Raw genomic sequence first — 22,217 nt, 5'->3', positions numbered from 1 at the left:
TACTGATGGGTTGGAGCAGGGGTGGCCAACTCCGGTCTTCGAGAGCCGCTATCCGGTCTGTTTTTCATATCTCCCTCCTTCCTCTACCACACCTGAATCAAATAATCAACTCATCAGCAAGCTGTCCAGAAGCTTGACACTGATCCTGATGATTTGATTCAGGTGTGTTGGTGGAGGGAAATATGGCCGGATAGTGGTCCTCGAGGCCCGGAGTTGGCCACACCTGGGTTAGAGCGTTGTTTGCTTTACATTAAGGTCTGTACAAGGTGTGCAGAAAATTCCAGTGAGAGCACAGGCTGCTTTGCTTCCTTTTTGAAGCATGAGACCTTACCTTTTATTTATTTTTTTGTACTACAAAAATTCTAATCTGCTGAATTTGCCTTGTTGTATTTTAAACAGAAGCTTTCCATCCCTCTGACAAAAAAAGCCAAAATGTAAAGCTTGAAACAGATCCCTACCAAAGGTGGGGAAATATTTGTTCCTTAACCTAAACATACAATTGGAATGTGACAGGTTGTGTCAAACGGCTGACATTTCAGGCTGTTTGAAAGTTATACCAAGAATAGCAAAAGGAGCGACTGGTAGCCTTAAGATTGATTTCTTGCAATTCACATTTTACAGTCTCCATTTAGGATATAATATTTTAAATATGTGAATCTCGTAGCCTAAAAAAACGATGAAGTCAAGTTACTGCCAGTTGTGGTGCAATGCTGGGGAAATGTTGTGTATACAAGCAGTTATTTTACAATAATTTGACACATTGAAATGCTCTAAATTTGAAAAGCAATTCTCAAAGGAGTTTTTTTTTGTTCACTTTTGGCATCCTTGTTTAGAACTACTATTTCACAATTGGGGTGGAGGGGTTCTTAAATTGCATCATAAATGTAAGTAGTCTGAACACGGCATGTGTATAGTATGTTAGTATCACATGAGCCTTACAACGTGTTTTGCCTCTTTGATTATGTTGTCCTCACCCTGAAAATGTGATGTCACCACTACCTTTCATAGCGATGTGTCGAATTGTAGGAGGTGAAAGGGTCATGGCTGAGTGGGAGGACCGCTGACCCAAGGGCCGCTCATCTTCCAAGTTTTGTTACTGCAATCTATGGTGTGTCCTAAAATAACCACGCCGAGTATAAAAAGGTTCAAGGGGAGGTCTGGCCTTCAGAGGAGCGGCTCCACACGGTTGATTCGCAAAGAGGGAGACTTGGAGTTTTCAGCAAACGGGCATCGAGGACGACGATCGTTTTGAGTTAGACTTTTTTTTTTTGTGTCTCTGAATAAGTTGAAGTCAGACAGTGGAAGATGAAGTATTACAAGTTCCCAGCTTCTCACACCATTTCACTTCGAGCTTATGCTCAGGACAAGTGCAAGAGCGCCGCGTCTCAAAAGCCCATCCGCAGTGTGCATTTCCCCAACGAAATCGTTTTCCAGGACTTTGTGCGGCACGGTGAGCTGGAGAGGATTGGCTGCTTCATCCGAGCCAGAAGGGTTACTCTGGATGCCGTTTACCCCTCTGGTGAGTCATCGTAGAACCGGGCCTAGTTGGCAACCCAGTTTAGTCAATTCTCGATCCCACTTAAGGTCCTATACAAGTAGTTTATGTCACCGCACTTTTAGACGTTCATTTCTTTGTGTTTGTAGGTATGGCTGCCATCCACGAGGCTGTTCTATCTGGCAACCTGGAGTGTGTGGAGCTGTTGGTCGACTATGGCGCAAATATCCACCAGAGGGACGACGAAGGCTGGACGCCGCTGCACATGGCCTGCAGCGATGGCTTCCCTCACATTGCACGGTGAGCACGTGAAATTCAAGACCAAAGCCGCAAAATTCTTACGCTTCAGTGACCTTCCTGGATTTGACACAAAGTATGAAATGAACGTGAATTTGTTCTTCCTTTCAGTTATCTTCTCTCACTGGGCGCTGATCCTAATCTGGAAAATGATTGCGGGGAGAAGCCAAGTGATCTAATTGACCCAGAGATCAATCCAGAACTACTGGACCTGTTTGGTATTGTTGACAACGATTGACTCTGGACAATATCCAGGACGCGAAACCCGTCCGGTTGTTCGAGTTGTTCTACTGAGGCAGATGGAAGTCCTCCGTGGCCAAAAAAAAAGCTGCTTCATCCGTCGAGGTGACTTGTCTTGTGCACAGGTGTCAAAGTAGTGGCCTGGGGCCAAATCTGGCCCGCCGCATACTTTTTGTGCGGCCCAAGAAAGTAAATCCTGAGTGGACTGTTTTATGATCCAGTTCAAATGAAGATTATAGATGTAAAAGGAATATTTCCTGTTTATCCTTTTTAAATCAAGAATTGCACTTTTTTTTTAAATCCAAAATGTATTTTCTTTTTCTGTTTGTAGTTCAAAAAATCATTTTTTAAATGTTTTAGATCTATAACAAACTGATTATTTAGGGCTTTTGATACAGTTCTTTTTATCTGATTTTATTTTAAATATGTAAATAGTATATGTTTTGACAAAAGTTTGGCGACACTGTTTTTCCTTGTCGACGATAATGTCAAATATTTATTCATCTTATTAGACGTGCTTCATAACTGAGCAAAGAATACCCCGAGATTTGGTACAAACGTAAAGCTGGCATGCAAAATGACTTGAATGGCTGGACATCGTAAGGCTTTTTCTTTAAAAAAAAGTGGTCTATGTAAAGTAAAGCTTTTATTTGTTTAAAAAATAAATACTATGTATATATAGTCAGGCTTTTTTCTTTAAAAATGACCATGTATATTAAGGGTTTTTATTAAAAAATGACCATGTATAGTAAGGCTTTTTTATTTTAAAAAAACGACCATGTACAGTAAAGCGTTTTTCTTAAAAGATGACATAGTATAGTAAGGGTTTTTTTCGTAAAAAACGACAGTATAGTAAGGCTTTTTTCTTAAAAAACAACATAGGTTAGGCTTTTTTCTTAAAAGACGACATAGTATAGTAAGGCTTATTTTCTTTAAAAACGACACAGTATAGTAAGGCTTTTTTGTCTTTAAAAACGACATAGTATAGTAAGGCTTTTTATTTACAAAAAAAGACCGTGTATAGTAAGGCTTTTTTCTTAAAAAATGACCATGTATAGTAAGGCTTTTTTGTTTAAAAAAGACCATGTATAGTAAGGCTTTTTCCTTAAAAAACGACATAGTATAGTAAGGCTATTTTTCCTAAAAAAAACGACATAGTATAGTATGGCTTTTTTCCTTCAAAAAACGACATAGTATAGTATGGCTTTTTTTCTTAAAAAACGACATAGTATAGTAAGGCTTTTTTTCCTAAAAAACGACATAGTATAGCATGGCTTTTTTTCTTGAAAAACGACATAGTAGAGGAAGGCTTTTTCCCTAAAAAACGACATAGTATAGTATGGCTTTCCCCCCTAAAAAACGACATAGTATAGTATGGCTTTTTTCCTTTAAAAAACGACATAGTATAGTATGGCTTTTTTTCTTAAAAAACGACATAGTATAGTAAGGCTTTTTTTTCCTAAAAAACGACATAGTATAGCATGGCTTTTTTTCTTGAAAAACGACATAGTAGAGGAAGGCTTTTTCCCTAAAAAACGACATAGTATAGTATGGCTTTCCCCCCTAAAAAACGACATAGTATAGTATGGCTTTTTTCCTTTAAAAAACGACATAGTATAGTAAGGCTTTTTTTCCTAAAAAACGACATAGTATAGCATGGCTTTTTTTCTTGAAAAACGACTTAGTAGAGGAAGCCTTTTTTTCTTAAAAAACGATATTGTATAGTAAGGCTTCTTTTCTTAAAAAACGACATAGTATAGTAAGGCTTTTTTTCTTTAAAAAATGACATAGCAAGTAAGGCTAAGAGAGTCGGAGAATAAATCTGACTTCTGATTCTTCACCTTCTAGTTGTTGCTGTGGTCCACTGGCAAAATCATTGGGTCAGAACATGAGGCGGGAATCAGGAGTGAGTTCAATGCCACTCGTTGCAATTCTCAAATTGTTTATTGAGGTAATGAAAAGGATAAATACAACTTCCAACTTTACTATGGTGCAGTGGCAAAGACAATGGGTCAGAACTTCAGGTGGACTCAAGTTCAAATCAGAAGTGAGTTTGATTCCACTCTTTGCAATTCTCAAATTGTCTATTGAGGTAATGAAAAGGATAAATATAACTTCCAATCACATCATTTCAGAAGACACTGTGGTCCAGTGGCAAGAACAATGGGTTGAAATTGAAGTTGGACACAAGTTCAAATCTGGAGTGAGTTCAAGTCCACTCTTTGCAATTCTCAAATTGTTTATTGAGGTGATGAAAAGGATAAATATAACTTCCAATCACATCATTTCAGAAGACACTGTGGTCCAGTGGCAAGAACAATGGGTTGAAATTGAAGTTGGACACAAGTTCAAATCTGGAGTGAGTTCAAGTCCACTCTTTGCAAATCTCAAATTGTTTATTGAGGTGATGAAAATGATAAAAATAACTTCCAATCATTTCATTTCAGAAGTCACTGTGGTCCAGTGGCAAAGACAATGGGTCAGACAGACCTCAAGTTAGTGGATTTGACTGCCATGTGGGAAATGGGGTTCGAATCCCGCTCTCGTTTGACTCATCACTACACTAGTAGTTCAGTAAATGGGTAATCTTTTTTTCATTCAAATAAAGACTTAGTCATTTTTTTCAACAAAACAATATTTCCGGTCAGCCGAAGGCTGACCGGAAGACAGTTGGGAGGGGGGGGTTCCTGGTGGTGTTCGACAGTCAGCCTTCGGCTGACTGCCGACACCATACAGTTGTTGATTGGCGACACCGGGACGTGAACCCTCGACACCCATGTCGCAGGCAGGTGACTGACCCACTACACCACGAGGCGGCCCGCCTATACATGATTGGAAGTTATATTTATCCTTTTCATTACCTAAATAAACAATTTGAGAATTGCAAAGAGTGGAATTGAACTCATTCCTGATTTGAACTTGAGTCCACCTGAAGTTCTGACCCATTGTCTTTGCCACTGGACCACAGTGACTTCTGAAATGATGTGATTGGAAGTTATATCTATCCTTTTCATTACCTCAATAAACAATTTGAGAATTGCAAAGAGTGGATTTGAACTCAAGTCCACCTGAAGTTCTGACCCATTGTCTTTGCCACTGGACCACAGTGACTTCTGAAATGATGTGATTGGAAGTTATATTTATCCTTTTCATTACCTAAATAAACAATTTGAGAATTGCAAAGAGTGGAATTGAACTCATTCCTGATTTGAACTTGAGGCCACCTGAAGTTCTGACCCATTGTCTTTGCCACTGGACCACAGTGACTTCTGAAATGATGTGATTGGAAGTTATATTTATCCTTTTCATTACCTAAATAAACAATTTGAGAATTGCAAAGAGTGGAATTGAACTCATTCCTGATTTGAACTTGAGTCCACCTGAAGTTCTGACCCATTGTCTTTGCCACTGGACCACAGTGACTTCTGAAATGATGTGATTGGAAGTTATATTTATCCTTTTCATTACCTAAATAAACAATTTGAGAATTGCAAAGAGTGGAATTGAACTCATTCCTGATTTGAACTTGAGTCCACCTGAAGTTCTGACCCATTGTCTTTGCCACTGGACCACAGTGACTTCTGAAATGATGTGATTGGAAGTTATATCTATCCTTTTCATTACCTCAATAAACAATTTGAGAATTGCAAAGAGTGGAATTGAACTCGAGTCCACCTGAAGTTCTGACCCATTGTCTTTGCCACTGGACCACAGTGACTTCTGAAATGATGTGATTGGAAGTTATATCTATCCTTTTCATTACCTCAATAAACAATTTGAGAATTGCAAAGAGTGGAATTGAACTCACTCCTGATTTGAACTTAAGTCCACCAGAAGTTCTGACCGTTTGTCTTTGCAACTGGACCACAGTGACTTCTGAAATGAAGTGATTGGAAGTTATATTTATCCTTTTCATTACCTCAATAAACAATTTGTGAATTGCAAAGAGTGGAATTGAACTCACTCCTGATTCCCACCTCAAGTTCTGAATCAATATTTTTGCCACTGGACCACAGCAATAACTAGGAGACGAATCAGAAGTCAGATTAATTCTCCGACTTTCTTAGCCTTACTATACTATGTCGATGTTTTAAAGAAAAAAGCCTTACTATATACAGACGCTCCCCTACTTACGAACATTCAACTTACGAACATTCAACTTACGAACAACGGTACATACGAACATGTCTGCAAATTGCGTTTAAGTCCAAAAATGTTCGCAAGTCCAATTTTGTATTTCGCGCCTTTTTCGGAGTAGTACCTCTTTCCGTCGCTAATACCGACGCCTGGCGCTGTGAGAGCTCAGCTCACCCAGCATCTACCTTCTTCTTCGTTGCAATGCAGAAGTGCGTGAATGTATCTCCAGTGTGCAAAGAACCTTTTTCATTTGTATTGTTAAATATCTCATGCATCCAATATTGAATATAGTTGGTAAAAAGCTAAAGGCTTCTATTGAGGGAGTTGCAAGGAAGAGGCAAGCCATTTCATTTGAAATGAGTGGCAATAATAACGAAGCTTGATGCGCGTGAGAGTGGTGAGCGTTTCACGGGCATTGAATCGTTCGACCGTCAGTACCATTTATAAACAGAAAGATCGAGCAGCAGGACCCAAATATTGAACTTTGCACAAAGTTTGCAAATCAATTGAATGATGCCATACAGTGCTACCGCATCATTTATGATGAAAAAAAGAAGAAAACTGTGCAATCGTCATTAGGTCGCTTCTTTTGGCCAGTTTCTAATACATAAATCTCTCTCTCTCTCTCTCTACAGTACTGTACATATTCTCTCCATTTTATTAAATGTTTTTTTTTTCAGTACAAACCAATGCGTGTTACTTATACAAGCCTTAAACATACAAATGCACTTATATAAACCTTCAATATACTTATATCAGCCTTAAACATAAATTATAATACAAAATATAGCACTGAATCAACTTACAAACTAATTCAACTTATGAACAATCGCTCGGAACCAATTGCGTTCGTAAGTAGGGAAGCGTCTGTATACGTTGGGGAAAAAGTATTTAGTCAACTACCAATTGTGCAAATTATCCTACTTGAAAAGATTAGAGAGGCCTGTAATTGTCAACATGGGTAACCCTCAACCATGTGACAATGTGGGGGAAAAAAACAGAAAATCAGTTTGATTTTTAAAGAATTTATTTGCAAATTATGGTGGAAAATAAGTATTTGGTCACCTACAAAAAAGCAAGATATCTGGCTGTTAAAAAGATCTACCTTCGAATGAGGTCTCCACTCATTACCTGTATTAATAGAATCTGTTTTTAACTCATTATCAGTATAAAAGACACCTGTCCACAACCTCAGTCTCTCAGATGCCAAACTCCACTATGGCCAAGACCAAAGAGGCACCAGAGACAAAATTGTAGACCTGCAGCAGGCTGGGAAGACTGATACTGCAATAGGTTACAGGCCTCTAATCTTTTCCAAGTAGGAGAACAAATGGTGGTTGACTAAAAACTTATTTGCCCCACTGTATCTAAAATGTTTCCTATTTTTCCCTGTAAATAAACAATTTTTCAAAATGCAATAGTTACTCTTTTGCCTTTTTAAATAAAAAACAAAAGGTTAAAACATATGAGATTTAATATTTGCCCTCTTTTCTGATTACAAAACTAAAATGTAAATACATTTTAAAAATCCACTACAAGAGAACAGTTGCTATTAAGAGACTCAAAGAGAAGATTTGCACTTATTTTTACGTCCAAAAATGATCTTTGCACGATCAGACAAGCTGTCAATTCATTAATCGATTAATTTTGGCGGCCTAATTGGTAGACATAATGCCCCTCCGGATGAAAGCGAAACTACGACGTGGCCCGTGACACAAAATGAGTTGAATACTCCTGGTCTAGTGGATGCATGCCAGATATGGCAGGCTTATCCCACTACATGAGTTGCAGTAGCCAGTTGAAAGCCATGGTTTTTTTTAATGGAACTGTGAGTTATACTATACATCAGTGGCGGTCCGTGAATTTCCTAGCGACGCCTTCAGCTGTCGGAATCAATCCAACCCTCAAAAACTATTTTATGGCTATAAAACCTCTACTGCAGCTACAGCGGCGACACATAAAAAATCACCAATAATAATTTCATTCAATTGAAATATTATTTAGGAATATAGCCATATTTTACTCACCAAAATCCATCCTCCTCCTTTTCATGTGTAATTTTCCCTTAAATAGAAGCAACTGTGTGTACCCATCGAAAGAGCCACATGTGGCTCCCAAGCCATAGGTTCCCTACCCCTGCTATCGAGGGTTATTTGCTTTTGTATTCCCTTCAAAATATTCTGAAAATTATGCACACAAAAGTCCTCACAATAGTATAACGCACGACCACTTGTCAACGAGTAGTATAACTCGTATTAGCGATCGCTTCGCCATTCGCAATAACAGGGAAAAAAACACTGAAAAAATGCAACGCTCCGCCCAGTGCTCACAGAGACATTACAAGAGGGAATTGCGACCAGAGAGAAATTACACGAGGGAGTTGCGGGGGGAGAGAGACAGTGCCCATGATGTTCTTATGAGCAGCATCTCTCGTCCGCTGTCTGCTCGTATATCAAAATTTGTCTCGTATCGCAAGATAAATATTTGCCTGAAATTTTACTTGTATCTCAAATTTCTCGTATGTCGGGTCACTCGTATGTCGAGGTACCACCGTACTAAGAAATTAAAATGTTATTTTATAATTTTCTCTTCTATTTTTATTCATTTTACAAATTTTGTTTAATTTATTATCAAGGTTTTGTGCTGTACCGTATTTTGCTTTTTAATATACCTGGGTATATTAAATGATTTTTGGTTTTTTGAGCCTCCCATTTGTGTGCCATTTACGATGTCCCTGCCGTTTAATATATACCTAATAAACTTATCTTTTTTGGCAAGATTTGTATGGTGTTCATCGGGGCATAATTATAGATGCTTAAGTTCATTAAAATTCCAAGTCAGACTTTATTCAGTAGTAAGTAGTTACTAGTCGTACAAAGACTCCGAATGGCTATCAGCAACAGACTTCTCCTCAATGATGACTTCATCTTCATCCTCACTTTCAGCTTCCTCCTCCAGTCCTAAATTTGGCAAGGGATCTTTGGTTTTCTTTTTCTGCTCCAGCAAAGCTTTCAAGTCAGAGTTCAGTTCAGCGTTGCAGTGAGCTTCCCCTTTGCGGAATTTGGTTGCATCCAGTATTTCCATGGTGCGGGACACAAACTGTACTACCTGATCCCAGCCTGGTAGCCTCTTCTTTCCCTTCTGTGTGAATTCCTTCTTTCCGTTCCCGAACCAGTCCTCCCAGTGTTCTCCCATTCGCGCCTTGAATGCGGAGTTGATGGCGACGTCTAGAGGCTGCAGAAGGTTGGTCATGCCAGTTGGAATATACCTCACAGCCAGCTTTCGGTTGGCGAGTGACTTCTTGACGCTTTCTTTCAGGTGTGAGCCATACCTGTCCATCATGATTACTCCCGGCTCATTCTGCGGGAAAAGATTTCGGGCCCCGAGGACTTTTTCAATCCAGTTCTGCATCAGCGCCTCATTCATCGAACCACCTATCGAAACGGCCATGATGATGTTCTTTGGAATAGTAATCTTCGGTATCTTTTTCAACCCCTTCAAGATCACCATGGTCTTCAGCACCTCGCCCGACATCGAAACCGTAATGAAAGCCGTGAATCGTGTCTTTGCATGACCTGTATCCACCCCCTCAACTCCTTTCTCTCCCTTGAAGTGGAGCGTCTTGCTGGATGTCATGTCTAGGTAACATGGGGTCTCATCCATGTTGTAGGTCCTCTCAGCCGGGTTACCCCTTGTGATGTGCATATTCTCTACCTCGGTCCCAGTCTGCAGAAGTTCCCCATCTTGTGGAAGACTTCCTCTGTGTGGTTCCAGTTTTATCCAACTTTACAACGTCTTTTTCTTGAGTCTGTATGCGTTTTTGCTACCAAGATGGCGCTGTTTAAGTGGCAGCCGGTGGCGGTATCTCCGTCCACTCTTGCTCGTTTTTGTTTTTTTGCTGCTTTTGTCTTAATGATTTGATTTGGTGATTCATTATGATCCCATTTACTTTAATTTGCTTTGTACTTTGTGCTTTTGCTTTGTTGTTCTGTCTAATCACCTTCTGCTAGTCACAATTAAATTTCCCGAATACGGGATGAATAAAGTTATCCAATCCAATCCAATATATCAGAGGCGAGCTGCTTGAGGCACCTGTAGTTAACAACTTTCTTGGCCTTCCTCACTTCTGTCACTCTTTTGAACAGCTCCTCTTCGACTTCCGCGTACCTTGGCTTCTTCCCAGCTCCAGTTAGGCGCCTTTGTTTGCGATGAGTGAACGATTCAATCAGCTTTTGCTCTTGCTTTATCCAATTTCGGATCTGCGCTGGCTGAATGCCGTGGTGCTGAGCACACTTTCGCTTGTTGTAGCTGAAAGTGGTTCACAGCTCGTGTAGAATGGGAAGCTTTTGTTTGACAGTCAGTTCTGTCCGCTTTTTCCAACTCACTGTGCTGGAAGTAGACGCAGTGTTGTCTCTGAAAGCTTCCGTGCTGCTTGTGCTTTCCATATTGAACGAGTGACTGCACAAAATCACTTAGATTGTACTGTTAAATTAGTAAACTTGGCTAAGGTACCAAAATCTCTTGCACTTAAAGTGCAGCCTTTATTTTGTTTACTAATGAAACAGATTAAGGTTAATCCTGTTAAATGACCTACTTAAACCTAATACAGGTAGTCTGCAAAACGTTGATGCACCCCGTCACGTGCGTAGTGAATCGTACCTTGCCGTTTGTGCGCCATTTAATATACCCCTTCCGTTTAATATACACGGGTATATTAAACGGGGGGTTATATTAAACAGCAAAATACGGTAGCACTGCTCTTGCTGGTGCAGAAACTAGATTTCTTGAAGGGGTTGTCTCCCTCTAGCGGCCAATATCTTTTGTACATGAAAATAGCAAAAGACACACAGGGTATTTTGATCATTCGTGAGCGTACATTGTAAATCTATTTTTTTTTTAAATACTTACAGGCAAAGATTTCGAAGTGTTCATTCTTTAAACTTCCACTCCTGTCGACACATGGGACACTGCTGCTGGACTTGCTGGGAGTTGAGCCACTTTAAAATGCAGTGCATGTGGAAACAATGGGAACACTGACCCCAGACCAGTGGACAATCATCTCCTGGCACTTTACCTGTTAAAACGTAAATCGCTCATAAATTGTGTTACCGCAGAAATTCGTGTCATTCCGATATACAATACTACATTCATACTTACAGTCTGGACAGCAACCATTGAAAGCTTGCCTACAGATCCCACAGCTCTCATCATTAGCTACCCACAACCACGAGGCCACTGCATTCCATTTCTTAATCTTGACTTTCATCCTCCTTTTGTATAAACTAGAAAAGAATTGACAACTTGAGTCGAGTCCACACCATCCTTTACGAGTTTAGCATAGCAAGACGGCTACATCTCTAGCTAAAGTAGTATTGGCTGCTGCTTTACTCACCAGTCAGCGGCTCTCCTCGCTTAATAATATATAGTTTTAGTTTAATATTCAATCAAATCATTGCACAGGAGTCCAACACGTGGATTTGATTTTTCACATGCCCATTTCCAACGTTTTGTGTTTCTTGTAGCGTGTGGTCCTGCTCTTTTCTACTTTGCATCTTATTAGGAAGCGGCTTAGCAATACGGTGGCTCTTTACCGCCACCGGATGGACAGGCGGGGTAACAGCTTTTTTTCTACAGGCCACTTGGGAACGGGAGGATTTTTTTTTTGTGACGTCTTCTCCATCAACAGAGTGTGCAGCGATTGTGAGAGAGTCACACAAAATTAGTTTTTCTGCCGTAGACTCACGCATTTAGTTGTTGACAGCTGCTTTTCGAGCAAAATGTTCTGTAGACGGGTTTTTCAGAGACTCGGCCCGATGGCTACCAAGGTCTTCGTTCCCACTTTTAGAAAAGGTAAGTTGATTTGTTTAAAATGATTTTTTTTCATCCGATTTTTAAGGTCAAATCGGTTGTTTATCGAGAAGAAGAAAATGTTTTTCTTCATATTAATGTTGTCCCTGACAGAAAATAAACTTTTAGAGTGGATTTGAATGGATCCATGAGCAAATGCATGTCAAATTTAAGTTCAGATCTGATTATTATATAAATTGTATTTGTAGTAGAAATACAATTGCCTGATAGTTAATTTATGGGATTTTTTTATTATTATCAGGCACAAGCAACTCTATTCTCTGATTTGGATATGAATCCAATGGAAAAAAAACTGTCCAACCCAAGAGTCTTAAAAATAATTGAAATGACATTTAGTTTTGGTTGTCATTTGGCATGCAAGACTTCAACATTTGAAGATTCATTTAGCACAATAGCTTAAAACTTACATAATCATTTGCTCCAGCATTGCATAATTCCTACTTTTTTGCACATCAAATAAGTCGAAACACAAGAACTATATAAAACTAAAACTTTTAAAATATATATTAATTTACACAATTTATTATTATTATCATCGTTGTGGTCGAATCAGTTATTATTTCATTATTTTTTTGCCTTTTTATAGAAATTGTTACATCATGTTGGCGTAAAACTCAAAATATTTATTTGAGCATCAAATCTACACAATTAGATTGTGACGTAATGACGTTGGGTGGGACGGTCGCATGTAAAATCCCCCCTTGCCTGTGCATGCAAACCGAGGAGGGATTTAATGCTTTTATTTGACCGTGCTTTGTCTTTTCACGCATCCTTGCCTCGATCAGCGCTTACTCTGAGTTTTGAGCATGTGGAATTCAGCTGCAGGGAAAACCGAATGTGACTGCTTTGTGTTTCCTGTTTTTCCAATTTCCTGTTTAAAGCCTCTGACAGACTGGTGACCAGTCTGGAGTCGGCCTTTTGTCCATCGATGACCCTGAAACAGAACGCGCCACAAAAGTAATGGATAATTAAAATTCTGAGTTTGGTACCAGTCATCTTCTGCGTTATTAGGGTTCATCATCCTATCCTATCCAATTGTAGATCTGTTTCATCTTAACATCTGACATACGTCAGAGAGCACATGGTGACACTCCTCCACACGTGTCCCTTCTGCTTCCAGTGCCATCTTGTCTGTTTTCATCTGGCATGCATGTCCGTTTTAACAGGCTTGAACCTTGCGAGTGCTTAACTGATTACCTTTATAAATAACTTGTACTTGCCCTTGCAAGGTATTGCAGCGTCATGGTCTTAAATGGGAGAGGTGACTGGAAAAAAACAGGACAGTGTTTCAGTGTTTTGTTTTTATTTTTTTAAATGATTTTAGAATGGGTTTTTTTAACAATGAATCGATGATGAACTCATCGATTTGCAACTACGGTCTTGCATACGAAATATTTTCAGTATTCTGTCGTTCTCGGTTAAAACAAACCGGTTATCGATGTTTGATCATATATACATTATAACAGATTTGAAAAAATCTCGTTTTAGATTAGATTAGATTAAACTTTATTCATCCCCTACTTGGTAAATTCACTTTGTTGCAGTAGTAAGAAGGTGCAAAAAGTTGAAAATACAGACATGGGAAGAGACATTGTAGACTTAAATAAGATAAATAAAAATAAATAAATAAGCGTGTCACATACACTATATATATTTTTAACAAGCATTATTTTTGAATTATAAAAAGGATCAAGTAAAAAAAAAATCATTATATATATTTATATATGTATATATATATATATATATATATATATATATATATATATATATATATATATATATATATATATATATATATTTATATATATATATAAAATGAATTTTTTTCGACTTGATCCTTGTTATAATACAAAAATAATGCTTGTTAAAAATAGATATTAGTTGCATCTTTGGTATTTTGCATTTTTTTCCAGCTGAATTAAACGGTCAATATACTATACAGTGCATGGGTGTGTGGTATTCTAAGAAACAGGAATACATCGCAATAGAACTAGAAACGTTTAAATGGTAGAACTGATTTATTTTTATGGGGTACATATTTGTATATTGAAAATGTATTATATGTTGTTGAAATTCTTTTTTTCCTGATATTACATTCAAATTCTTTCACGCCACTTTGAGCACCTCTTGTAGAATCTATTGTCTATCTTGTAGAGGGTCAACCAGGGGCTTGTAAGTCTTGAACAAATATAGTTGATACTGAAATAAGGCCTGCTGACGCTGCTCAATGGACTAACACAAAGATAATATTGTCATATCACGCAAGCTGTGTCCCAACTTTTGATATGGTAGTCCTTTCTGATTGCCAATAAATTTTACCAGCAGTCTTTTCTGTCTTAAAATCAGGTTTAAAAAAAAGGGACAACAGAAAAAGTAAATCTTCTGCACGTATGTTTTCCCCAAATGCTTAGATCCCCTTTGATTAGTCAAATTTGTCTTCTTTCTGTACTTTTCTTATTTTCCAACCAAACATCTCATTAAACTCTTATTAGTGAATGTGTTTTCTAATTGCAACTAATTGTTCATAAGACTATAATATGATATGCCACTTGAGCCATACTTTGATTTTCAACTAATATCATGAGTTTGATCTTCGATTTTATCCATTTTACAGTGAAGATTTTGAATTGTGGTCTTCAAGTTATTTAATGCTAAGTTGTTTTCAATTCAAAATTTGATGTTGTTTAGATGTGTGTTTATGTGCATGTGTTTGTGTGCCTTGTCTGTTCCCTAACCTTAACTTCCTCCACAAATCGGAAATGATTTTTGCATATTTGTTATTCGTTAAATAATTTTCCTATCATTTTCTCTCATTTTGGTGTGTTTCTCACATCTTTCAAACAAAATTGGGACACTTTGTTCATTTGTAAGAGTTTAGTTGGCAGTTTACTTATTTTTTTAGGACCGTGGAACAAATTAGAGAAATTACCTATCAAGTACTGCTCCCCAATTTACGAAAAATTACAACCGATTAATTTTGTAAGTAGAGGTACCACTTTTTTGAGTCTCTCTCAAACCTGATGTTGTGAATACATGCGAGATTTCCTCGATGTGTTCCAAAGCACGTATTTGCACGACAGAAGAATGTTTGTGTGTGAACTGTTGATGAGATTAAAGTGGTTTGGGTACAGGGTGGTTTTATTTATGGCCTCCTCTGCATGCACCCCTGGCAATCCTCTAAACACCAACAAATCTTCGCAAGCAGCAGAAGGCAACTCTTGCCTGCCTTCCGCTGTAACAATAGCCCATTAAGAAGCTTTGAAAACAGCTCCTGGGTCAGTTTTGTCTTGCCGTATGATTTGATCGCATCATGTAACCACAAATCCCAGTAGTATATTGTTTTTGATTCCAATCAAAACCAGCGAGACAAAATCGCTTGTGTGGTCTGCCTGACAGTTCATTTAGGGGATTGTTTAGTGTTTAACTTGGCTGTCGCCACATCTTTCCATCTCCTTGGATCCAAATGAGGAGGGCCATATTGTGTAATGGGATTTAAGAATGAGGACACCCTAAGGTTATCAAAGGGCAATTAACCATTGCACCAAATCATTAGTGGCAATTCCTCATACCCATTTCTTTGTGTGAAAGCCACACTGTATTTAATTGGAATCTCATAATAAACTTGTTCCCTTTTGTCTACCTGTAGCTCCAGTGAGGCACATGGCCATGGGGGTTCCTGGTGGCTCCTCGAACATGACCTATATAGTTTTGTGTGGAGGAAGCCTCACTGCTGCAGTTGTCTATGTAAGTATTGTTACTTCTGTCTCTAACCGTTACTGATAAGTTCCAAGGAATTTGTCAGGAAATTGCAGGAAGAGTTAGACATAGTGGTACTTTTGACCCGGACTCTTTTACAGAAAAACATTTATAAATCCACTACAGTAGTACCTCGACATACGAGTGCCCCGACATATGAGCAATTTGAAATACGAGTAAAATTTTGAGCAAATATTTATCTTGAGATACGAGACAAATTTTGATATACGAGCAGAGAGCGGAAGCGAGAGGCTGCTCATAAGAACATCATGGGCACTGTCTCTCTCCCCGCAACTCCCTCGTGTAATGTCTCTGCGAGCACTGGGCGGAGTGTTGAATTTTTTCAGTGTTTTTCCCCCCGTTAGTCAGTGCGAATGTCGTATATACTATTTCTCGTTAGCAAGTGGTCGTGCATTATCTTATTGTGAGGACATTTGTGTGCATCATTTTCGGAATATTTTGAAGGGAATACAAAAGCAAACAACCCTCGATAGGTTGCATCTGAAAGTCAGGGAGGAGGCGGGGCAAATAGAGCCAAGGAGAAGAAAGGTATCAACATTTAAAACAAAATTAGAATTAAGTTTAGTGTAAGGTTAGATGAAAATTATTTTGAGTGTGTCTGCATCGTAATCCAAGTTCATTAAAATCTGTTTATGTTATGTTACGAGCGCGCTGCCGTGCAAAAAGCTTTTGGTGTTTTTTCAGAGGGTTGGAACAAATTAATTTGTTTTTAGTTCATTTCAAAGGGAAACATTCATTTGAGTTACGAGAAAATTGACATACGAGCTCAGTGCCGGAACGCATTAAGCTCGTATCTCAAGGTAACACTGTATGTCTAAATAAAGCCAAGTTGTGCTATAAACATTTGATTTAGCAACAAGATAGAAACATCCCCAAATCATTATTATCTTTTTTCTGCAAGAACTGGGATGCATTCTGGTGGAAATCAACAGTCAGCCATGCAAATTTCCTCTTACAACTAAGTCAGATTTAGAGACTGGTGACCCTGTTATACACATTTTTGATTATTTGTTCTGTTTTTTTAATGCCAAATGTCTCTTTGTTCCATTACTCAGGGCTACAGGACAATCATTGGTGATAGTGAGCGCTATGAGGACAGACTCGCCAACATGGGCTCCGCAGCAAAGGGTTAGCCACCTAAACACCCAAACGTGAAATCATGGAGTGCAGTGGTTCTCATATTTTTACAAGTAGTCCCTTCAAAAAATACATTTAAAACCATAAGGACCGATATTAATTCAATGGCTCCATTTGACAACACAACACGTCCAAATCATTTTGACTGTGAGCAAGAGACTTGACGTCTATGCCAGTCAGAAATATGTCAGTTTTGCACTTAGATCACATCTGTCAAAGTGGTGGCCCAGGGGCCAAATCTGGCCCACCGCATCATTTTGTGTGGCCCGGGAAAGTAAATAATGAGTGCCGACTTTCTGTTTTAGGATCAAATTAAAATGAAGAGTATAGATGTATATTACATTTCTTGAGTTTCCCCCTTTTAAATCAATAATTGTAATTTTGTAATCAATTTTTCTGTGTTTTGAGTTCAAAAATAATTTTGTAAAATCTAAAACTATATTTAAAAAAAGCAAAAATAAACATTGTTTTAGATCTATAAAAAATGAATATTCAGGGCTTTTAATCCAGTTCTTTTAATCCATTTATTTAAAAAAATCTAAATATTATATCTAAAATTGTCCGGCCCCTGACTTAGATTTTAAAAAGAAAAATAATGGTAATCTGTTTATGGATCAAGTTAGATGGTATTATACCTTGACGTTGCTCCTTAATGTTTGAAAAGAAACAGTTATTAAACATAACGTGAAACTTTTGTAGTCTGATCGAAACATTTACTCATTGCCTGCCATTGATGTGGATAAATGTTCAATTCTTTGCGAATGATCTTTCCGAGCTTCTCCCAGTCAAAATGGGATGGACGTCTAGCATTGTCATTGGGAGCCAAAGTAGTATATTAATTCATGTCGAATACAAAAGGTTGTTTCAGTCAATCTTTGAAGTACCACTGAGTAGTATAGATACATATGCAAAAACTATACATTCATTCACTCATTTTTCATACTGCTCATCCTCACATGAGTCACACAGGGGGTGCTGGAGCCGATCCAGGAAACTATGGACACCAAGCGGCGGACACCCTGAATTGATGACCCGCCAATCGCAAAATGCAAAAACCAAATCTATCAAACTCTGTTGGCTATTTAGTCAAAAACTAACATTTTGATTTGAATTCCACGCAAATTAACTTATTCACCAAGGTTGAATAATGAAAAAGTCTTTCTTATTCTGTTCTATATTTCAAATTTGAAGTTGAAGCTTCCTCAACTGAGATAGAGGCAACCACAGCTGAACCCGTCCCAGTCGAGGAGCCGGTGTTGCCAGTAGAAGTGGTTGCTGAGTCACTTGCTGAGCCCACCGTGGATGAGACCACTGTCGAGCCCCATGTTGAGAACTCAACACCCGAAGATGTCGGAGCGCTGACAGAGATCTTGGCCGAGGAGGAAGCCGAGTCAGCTGCCGTGGAAGAAGCTCCAACAGTAGTAGCTGAAGCTGCTCCTGCTCCAATGACTGTGGAGGACACCCCAGCAGAGACGTCTCCAAGTACTGGTACACCACTAATGGATGAGGTCCTCCCCCTTAGTACCCTTACTGAAGCAGAGACCGTTCCTTGTGCAGACGTAGCAGCATGATCTCTTCTTGTGTGATGCCTGAACTTTTTTTTTGTTTTGTTTAGAGTGGATTTCTTGTCATAAAAACATGTTCAAGGGCCATCGCTTTAAAGCTTAGATGTCGTTCCTTAGCTGTTCATTTAATTAACGCAATACATAATGACTACTAAACTTCACATTGGTCAGAAATATTTGTTTGGTGTTTGGGCAGGTGCTTAAATGGAATTTGGGAGATTAAGGGGAAAAAAGGTGTGGTGTATTTCTGTTTTTCTAATTGAGTTCTCTAAAGAAATGCTGCAATAATTTGTTATTGACATTTCATTTTTGGGTCCATGATCATGTTTTAAATCCGCCAAGTTTGCTCACTTTCTGCTCAATAAAATCTCCTGAAATTCCTTTAGCTCACTATGCTGTGCTCGTGCCTAGTTTCAATTCTGTCTGTTTAGTCAAAGTGATATTGCACGTGCTTCCTTGGAAACAACTTTGAAAGCATGACCAGCATGTGTCAGCTCCCCTACTATGGGTTTCCCCGTTCAATTTTTTTATTTGTAAGCATATATTTTAGGATTATCGTGATCTAATCTGAAGCAAATGGGGGAAAAAAAACCTATATAATGATTTTTTTACCATCAAAAAAATAGTCTGACTTGCAAACAGCGACCACAAAGTTGTCATTTTACACGTGCATGATCTCTCCTTTTTGAAATGTTATTTTATTCAATTAATTTCAGTTTTAAGAGTACCGTATTAAAACCTAAAGTGGAACAGCGCATGTGGAAATTCCTCAGTACTGTTTGAGTTTGGACCTGTACCTTTTACCTTCACCCTTTATCTTTGACTACAGACACCTGTTAGAACTAGAACTAGTCTGGTATTCTGGATTACAACAGTTCCTTATAATTTGAGGCTAATGCGTGAATCGATTCACTTTTTGTCCCTCAGAGGCAGCAACAGACCTTCTAACAGCTGTAAAAATACTGACTGGTGCCACTGAACTTGCAGCAGCTTCTGTCGGCGAGTCCAGTTTGGTGAGAGCTGTCCGTCACATAGAAGAAGATGGAAAGGTTTTGGATGCTGTGTTGGAGCTGTCACCACCTGAAGTCCTTGAGGGAACCGAAGATCATGCAGTTAAAGAACCCACGGATGAAACAGTTGCCGTTATAAACGAAGAGTCGCTGGAATCTGCAGCGGTTAGTAACGATGAAGACGTTATTATTGAAGATAAAGTCTCTGCAGAGGAGGTCATTCCAGAGGAAGCTGCATCTCCAGTTTCTGACGAAGAGGAGGAAGTTCCTCCTGATGAAGCTGCGAGTTCAGTCCCCACTGAAGAGATCGCAGCAGAAATAGAAGCTGAAGATCAGAATCCAGTTCCTGATCAGGAGCAGAACATCACACTTGTAGAAGTTGCACCATCTGCCGAGTCGGGCATCGCTGTCGAAGCTCAGGTTGAGCAAGAGCTTCCTGCGGCTGAACTGGCTGCAGAAGAGGGTGCTGGAGCAGCGGTGGAAGAGACAGTTGTTACCTTGGAAGAAGAAGGTACCACTCAACCACTGGAAGCTAACACTGGAACAGAAGAAGAGGTGCTTTCATTTGCTGAACCAGAGTCCAACTCCCTCCAAGATTCCGTGGTAGAGGTGTCCAATCCCACTGCTGATCAACCAACTGACATTATGGAAGAGAATGAAGGTGGGGAGTCAGTGTCACCTGAAGAAGAAGTTACCATTCAGCCTCTGGAATGTGAAGCTGGATCAGATGCAGGGGTGCTTTCAGTTGCTGAACCAGAGTCCAACTCCCACCAAGATTCTTTGGAAGAAGTGTCGAATCCCGCTGATGATCAACCAACAGACATTATAGAGGAGAATGAAGGTGGGGAGTCAGTGACACCTGAAGAAGAAGCTACCATTCCATCTCTGGAAGCTGAACATGGATCAGATGCAGAGTTGCTTTCAGTTGCTGAACCAGAGTCAAACTGCCAGCAAGATTCTTTGGAAGAAGTGTCGAATCTCGCTGCTGATCAACCAACTGACATTATGGAGGAGAATGAAGGTAGGGAATCAGTGTCAGCTGTAGAAGAACAAAGTAAGACAATGCTTTGGGTAGCCAGTTTATTTCCTCATTCCCCATTCATTTTCCTGTACAGCCTGTCCTCACGAGGGTCGTAGGGGGTGCTGGGGCCTATACCAGCCAACTATGGGCACCAGGTGGGGGACTCGCTGAATTGGTGGCCAGCCAATCACAGGGCAAAAGGAGGCGGACAACCATTCACACACACTCATACGTAAGGACAATTTAGATTTTATAGTTCAACTAGCCTACCATGCATGTTTTGGAGATGTGGGAGGAAAGCAGAGTACCCGGAGAAAACCCACGCATGTCCACTAAGAACATGCTAACTCCACACAGGATCAAATTAGGCATCTCTTAAAAAAACGAGGGCAGCCTGGCGGGTGAGTGGTTAGCGTGTCATCTTCACAGTTCCGGGGTCTTGGGTTCGAATCCAGGTCAGTCCACCAGTGTGGGTTTTTTCCTGGGTACTCCGGTTTCCTCCCAAGTTCCAAAAACATGCTTGGTATGCTGGTTGGACAATTTAAATTGCCCCTAGGTATGAGTATGCATGGTTGTCCGTCTCCTTGTGCCCTGCGATTGGCTGGCCACCAATTCAGGGTGTCCGCCGCCTTGTGCCCAAAGTCAACTGGGATAGGCTCCAGCACCCCCTGCGACGCTAGTGAGGATAAAGCCGTTCAGAAAATGAAAGAATGAATGAATGAACTGTAACCAATCATTCAGCCGGATGTTGGATGGTTAATGATAAATTGTCAGAATTCAATGTAGTTAAGCTCTTTTTTAAACTGCTGTTATTATTACTAGTAATAACCCCAATATCACATGAAATGAACGGATTACGTAATTTGTTACAGGTCCAGTGGCAGTAGTGGTGGTGATAAACCAGTCATGAAGTGACGGTGTGCCTTCCACATCCCTCCTCAAACCTGGACAACCAAGAAGATACAAAGAAAGCTAGATTCATATATTTATAATGTGACATTTCGAGTTGTGTTATTAACCAAACGTCTTTGAAATAATCCAGCAATTTGGTAGCCCACCTGTTGCTTTGAGTTTAGTGCCGTCTCATGTCCACTAGATGCCACTAGTGTTATTTATGACACAAAATCTGTATTAGAATGTAAATTATATGTCCCAGTTCATGTTTTCTGTTATTTACTATATTCATTTTGAGTTTCTTTTGTATTTAAATAATGAATTACATACAACATCCATATTATTTGCAATAATGTGAAAATGTGTTTTAGGAAATTATTAGAAATACTAACGAAACAATACGAATTATGTCCTCACCGGTTTAAAAAAAAATCCTTCAATGCAGTATATTATGGGGTGAAATTTTTACACCATCTTTGAAACAATGTGTGGCACTAAATATGAGAAAATATTGCTGTCTTTTTAACCGAGCGCTCATTTATAAACGGCGCCTCATATTGATATATAAGTCCAGATATGTGGTTATGTTATTTAGACAAACCAATATTTCTATTCTTATTAGGTCTGTGTTGTATGGAGTCAAACATGAATCCAAATGATATGCAGATGAATAGATTGAATGAATGAGACGTTGAACGATGAAAGAGGATAATTTCATGGTGTGTTATAAAACAGAAAGTCGACAAATAAACTATTGGAAGTAACTTCATTTGTTT

The 22,217-nt window shown here is 39.1% G+C and overlaps 4 protein-coding genes and 1 long non-coding RNA gene across 6 annotated transcripts in view; 3 read left to right on the top strand and 2 right to left on the bottom strand.

The window, feature by feature from the left end:
* The first annotated feature begins 683 nt into the window (after positions 1-683).
* On the top strand, positions 684-2,713 carry ppp1r27b (protein phosphatase 1, regulatory subunit 27b). The gene is made up of 3 exons (XM_077604206.1): positions 684-1,519; positions 1,645-1,795; positions 1,904-2,713. The coding sequence occupies exons 1-3, from the start codon at positions 1,306-1,308 to the stop codon at positions 2,028-2,030; spliced, it is 492 nt and encodes a 163-aa protein (XP_077460332.1). The 5' UTR covers positions 684-1,305; the 3' UTR covers positions 2,031-2,713.
* Positions 2,714-4,037: 1,324 nt separating this feature from the next.
* Positions 4,038-4,948, top strand: LOC144076878 (uncharacterized). The gene is made up of 3 exons (XR_013300810.1): positions 4,038-4,079; positions 4,324-4,391; positions 4,480-4,948. It is a non-coding gene; the product is annotated as an uncharacterized LOC144076878 (long non-coding RNA).
* A 4,041-nt stretch (positions 4,949-8,989) lies between these two features.
* LOC144077093 (prostaglandin D2 receptor 2) overlaps positions 8,990-22,217 on the bottom strand; it is a 184,212-nt gene continuing 170,984 nt past the window's right edge. The window contains exon 4 of the transcript XR_013300883.1: positions 8,990-10,169. The gene's annotated coding sequence lies outside the window, so the exon portion shown is untranslated. The remainder of the gene's footprint in view (positions 10,170-22,217) is intronic.
* anapc11 (APC11 anaphase promoting complex subunit 11 homolog (yeast)) lies at positions 10,674-11,748 on the bottom strand. The gene is made up of 4 exons (XM_077604562.1): positions 11,562-11,748; positions 11,327-11,451; positions 11,078-11,243; positions 10,674-10,986 (listed from the first exon to the last, which is right to left on the bottom strand). The coding sequence occupies exons 2-3, from the start codon at positions 11,433-11,435 to the stop codon at positions 11,098-11,100; spliced, it is 255 nt and encodes an 84-aa protein (XP_077460688.1). The 5' UTR covers positions 11,436-11,451; positions 11,562-11,748; the 3' UTR covers positions 10,674-10,986; positions 11,078-11,097.
* mgarpb (mitochondria localized glutamic acid rich protein b) lies at positions 11,797-22,205 on the top strand. Of its 2 annotated transcripts, none has more exons than XM_077604556.1 (6): positions 11,797-12,019; positions 15,684-15,781; positions 16,870-16,942; positions 18,143-18,433; positions 19,444-20,547; positions 21,420-22,205. In XM_077604556.1, exons 1-6 carry the CDS (start codon positions 11,947-11,949, stop codon positions 21,455-21,457), a joined length of 1,677 nt encoding a protein of 558 aa, XP_077460682.1. In that variant the 5' UTR covers positions 11,797-11,946; the 3' UTR covers positions 21,458-22,205. The 2 variants fall into 2 exon arrangements, with proteins under 2 accessions (XP_077460682.1, XP_077460681.1); XM_077604555.1 differs by having other exon boundaries at positions 18,143-18,439.

The sequence above is a fragment of the Stigmatopora argus genome, chromosome 7 (genome assembly GCF_051989625.1).
Source record: "Stigmatopora argus isolate UIUO_Sarg chromosome 7, RoL_Sarg_1.0, whole genome shotgun sequence".
Taxonomy (NCBI): domain Eukaryota; kingdom Metazoa; phylum Chordata; class Actinopteri; order Syngnathiformes; family Syngnathidae; genus Stigmatopora; species Stigmatopora argus.
This window is presented reverse-complemented; position numbering and strand designations above follow the sequence as displayed.